This window comes from Habropoda laboriosa, unplaced genomic scaffold (genome assembly GCF_001263275.1).
Source record: "Habropoda laboriosa isolate 0110345459 unplaced genomic scaffold, ASM126327v1 scaffold67, whole genome shotgun sequence".
In the NCBI taxonomy this organism is placed as follows: Eukaryota; Metazoa; Arthropoda; class Insecta; order Hymenoptera; family Apidae; genus Habropoda; species Habropoda laboriosa.
In genome coordinates this window covers 4,637,903-4,642,403 of record NW_017100242.1, presented here as the reverse complement: position 1 = coordinate 4,642,403, position 4,501 = coordinate 4,637,903, and the positions used below count along the sequence as shown (strand labels likewise).

Below are 4,501 nucleotides of genomic sequence, written 5' to 3'. Positions count from 1 at the left end.
TTTTTAATCAAATAATTTTTTTAAATATTAAGGTTCATGACATATCATAATACACTAAACAATCATGATAGTCCGAAATTGTGTGAAAATTACATTTCTGTTCAGATGACAGTATTGTTTGTATTTATATAGTATTATATTTGTATTCCACCGTGCGCGTATACAATGCAGATGCATGCAGATGTAAGTGCGTTACGTATACGTATGTAGGCTGAGATAAATGGAGGTGCCTAAGCAGCCATTCACTGCTACAGGATTCAGTAGAGTTTGAGACCACACCGATTAACATGGTTTTTCATTCGTTACTCTTATTCGATATATTTTAAATAATTCATAAATTTTCATAATACTTGACATTTAATAATAAAATAATAATAAAATGATTGAAAATATACAACGAAATATGAAAATATTCACATTTTCCGAGGGTGTTTTAACGAAGTGCAAAATAAAATAACTAAAATCAATTTAATGTGACACATGTGAATACACAGTAATGAAAAATTATTGGTGTTGGTAACAAATTTTCGTTGACTTCTGGAAACATGTTCTATCCGCAGAGAATGATGAGACAAATCTCAGAAATCTCCTATGTAGGGTACGTATTACATTTTATTATACTTTTTTTACAAAAAGTTGATAATTTAATATGAATAATTTCTCATAATATTATTTAAATTTAATTGTAACATTTATCAATTGATCGATTAAATGTCATATACTTTCGAAACCAACTCAATTATAAGAAATTCTATCCATTATCAATTTCAAATAGGAAGTGGTAATATATACATTTTTTTTAAATATTTGGGATATAGTAAAAAATAAAAAGAAAACGATTATAAGTCGAAACGTATAAAACCGGTTTATAATGATAAAATAAGAACACGAGTCACATATATACCTACCCGTCGTGATTCGTTTTGTTGTTGCTGTAATTCCAATGACGACTGCTTCTCGGAAACATGCTCAATCCAATAATTAAATTGGATACCGCTGGAATTCGTGATAGTGTAATAACGGTCGTTCGTAAAATCGGGATTAACTGACAAAATTTTGTGCGATTTGTCATATATAATGACACACAACACCGTTTCCACATCCTTGTCAGAGCTTGCCAAGGCTTTATCTCGTTGAGATAAATCAACCATGACATACATCACAGAGGAGTCCATGTAAAGATAATGATTCGCTCGAATCCTTGTTTCACTAGGTGCATCATCTACTACCGTTTTATTGTACCTTTCAAGGAAAGGTTTACGATTTTGCAAGGCCGGCAATGCAGCTTGGTTTCTGATCATCAATTTCGTTGTATAAGGTTTCGTTAACAGTTCCTTTTCCGCATAGTACAAGTCGTTTTGTGTATAAGTGTACAGTTGAGAACCCTGAATATCCTTCTCTTTGATTTGTCGATAATATTCCTTCTGACATTCACTCAGGCAATTTTTTTCTTCGCTGTAAAAACTTAGTTCGAATGGACTGAATACTTTTTCCTGCCAGTTAAAAGTACGGTCTTCTTCTTCAAGAAAATTCGAGTCCCTCGTATCCCCTTCGTTCTCGAGCAGTTCTACAAGTAAAGACCTTTGCTGTACGATTTTGACTCTGAAATAATAAATGCACAGAAGAAAAATACAATTTAGAAGGTAGAAACAATCTCTGCCAGATGGCCGAGATCTAATTCTATCGACACATCTGCCACGAGTTTCGGCGGCAAAACGGTGATGTTGTTTCAGCGATCGAAGTTAATCATATTACATACAATATGTACTTCCAACAGAATAGAAGAACGAATAATACGAAGAACTTTACAAATTTTTCGTTACTAGTTAAATTTTCCGTTTTAACGATGAATCATACATTGAAATATGTTTTACCTTATTTTAAAGTTATTTATAGGTTCTTTAACTTTGTAGTTAGCGGTTATTTTTGTTTTCCGTATTTTATTTGACATTTCTTTCACTATTGAACGTATCTATTGTTTGATAGGGAACTGATTCGAAAGGAAGTACATTTAAGTACTAGTTAAAAAAAGAAACTGTAGAAAACTGTCGACAATCGCGTACGAATGCATTGTTTGTGGATTCTCCTGTTGCTTAGTAACTGGTGTGACATACAGACGCGGTTTTCAGAATTTCACCTGCATTGCACGTTCCGTTATACATTGTCCCTATATGTAATCTTAATAAATTGTTTTTAAATTAAGAATGAAACGTAGGCGTGAGGCATACATCCTGTTAAGTCAGCTTTTTACAAGGTATCACTGATAGGTAGTGCATAAAAACGACAATATTTCGACAAATGTAGAAATATTAACAGAGATGTAAATTATACATTTTCTATACTAAATTGTAGCAAATGTTGTAAATAAAGAAATAATTTCAATTATTTCAATAATGTCAATTATTATTATCTATGTAATGGTTTAATATTAAATAAAATATATCTGCTTTAGATTACATTAGCATCATTGATACAAATAATTGTGCATACAAATTTTAATAATTCATCAGTTTAAGTTTTATTTATGTTTTGTGCAATAATTATTTGTGTAATAACAGAAAGATAAAAAGATTTTTTATTTTAAAGGTAAAGATATGTATTTATGACAAAATAATAAAATATTAGGATATGTAAACCATGCCAAAAAAGGTTTGCATAAATAATTCCTAACATTTTCGTAAATGTTTTCAAAATTTCATATTGTTTTTAGAAACTTTTGGTTCGTGTAAAATTTTGATACAATTCAATATAAATTTATGATACTTGTTATAATGCAGTCTTTTCATAAATGTTCGTACGTTATGTTTTACTTTAAAAATTTGTCAGTATTAGATAAAGTTCTGTATATTATTGATAACTCTTTGATGAAAGCAACCCTACGTGTATCAAGTTATCTAATGTACATACGTATGCGCGGTTTTAATGATTCACTAAGAAAATTAAACGAATCGTCAAGGTAAATTTTTCTTTACTACTACGACCATACACATGAATTGCAATTTCTTTGATATCATATTGCAACTACCAAACATAAAAATTCTTACTCCTATGAATGCACTAATTTTATCCATTTATTATCTTAGATATTAAATTGTATTTATTTATAATAAAGTAAAATAAAACAATCATTTAATCCATGAATCGTGTAATTATTTTTATTCTTTAAATCACAATAACCACTAAACAGGTAGGAAACGTGACGAACGAAGTTGGAGGACCGTGTCGACAATCGGTAAAGGTACAATTACAACATTTTACTACAGACCGCAACATCTTGCAGTATATACTTTCTATTCGTGCGATGCTTGGCCGTTTTAGTTCACCTGTTGTGACGCGAGCGACTTTCAGCTGCACGGTTTTTCAGTCTATTCTATTATATCTGATGATACAAATCTATATATTATAATTTGTTGATTATAGTAATGAAGAATTTCGTTCGGAGATAATCTAAGTAATTTCGTTACCGATAAGATTTTTCATCGACCCTGCAGGTATTAAGGTCAATGCTTCTTCCGAAATAAATAAAATGTGCTTACATATAGTGTACATCACGCGGATGTAGAATACATTTCTGATTAAATATTTGTCGTCGGTGCTGCGTAAGTTTCCTTTGGCAATTTTCCGGATAAAATATCGATCTGATAAGATAAAATAAATGTGTGTCATTTGTATGAAGAATGTTAAGTAAGAACTAATCTATTCGTAACAATCAGTCAACGAAGCGGTTTCATTGTTCACGCATGTACCTGCGTGATCACTAAATAGGCATAATTAGCATTATTTGCATAGCCGATATCCATTTTACCGATATATATCAAATATAGGTATAGTAAATTAAAATTTTGATGTATATTCTTCCTTTTTTATTTCGTATGATTTTTCTTAGTAATTATAATAATAATGAACTGCTTCATGATATATGGATTTAGCTTTTCTTTAGTTGAAAGAATTGCAGAAAGTGTAATATAGTTTGTGAATAATTATGACATTATTTTATGTAATATACTATATATAACTACATATTATGTAGTTTTATTCTATGTGTATGTTACAGAGGTTTCAAACTGATAAGAATGTCAACTAATCAAGAAGGAGAGTCTGGTATAACAATACCATTGCAATATAATAATTCTGTAAGGATTGATGTTATGTGTTCATTTTCATTACCAATTTCTTATAACCTTTATAGATATTATATATTATAAATTTAATAAAAGGTTTATTCATATACATAACATAACAATTCCTGTATTGCAGCATTGGAAAGCTATATTTGAAAAATATGATCTTGATGGAGATGGAAAAATCTCATATCAAGAATTGAGAGCTATGATACGCAGTTCAGCTTATTCGAATGATATTCCAACCAGAGTTGTCCACATCATTATGCGTAAGGCAGATTTAGATGATTCTGGATATTTAGATTATCCAGAATTTATAGCTATGGTATTTTCATTTCTACTATTATTATGTTTCTTGCAGTCTTGCTTTAATTTAAGAT

The 4,501-nt window shown here is 29.9% G+C and overlaps 2 protein-coding genes across 2 annotated transcripts in view; one reads left to right on the top strand and one right to left on the bottom strand.

Annotated features, from left to right (window-relative positions):
- LOC108572028 (Meckel syndrome type 1 protein homolog) overlaps window positions 1-1,951 on the bottom strand; it is a 2,902-nt gene extending 951 nt beyond the window's left edge. The window contains exons 1-2 of the mRNA XM_017934208.1: window positions 1,875-1,951; window positions 909-1,602 (exon numbers count right to left, since the gene is read on the bottom strand). Coding sequence (XP_017789697.1) covers window positions 909-1,602; window positions 1,875-1,951 — 771 coding nt within the window. The remainder of the gene's footprint in view (window positions 1-908; window positions 1,603-1,874) is intronic.
- LOC108572029 (rhomboid-related protein 3-like) overlaps window positions 546-4,501 on the top strand; it is a 5,122-nt gene continuing 1,166 nt past the window's right edge. Inside the window, exons 1-3 of the mRNA XM_017934209.1 lie at window positions 546-598; window positions 4,055-4,133; window positions 4,258-4,446. Of these exons, the coding sequence (XP_017789698.1) occupies window positions 546-598; window positions 4,055-4,133; window positions 4,258-4,446 (321 nt within the window). The remainder of the gene's footprint in view (window positions 599-4,054; window positions 4,134-4,257; window positions 4,447-4,501) is intronic.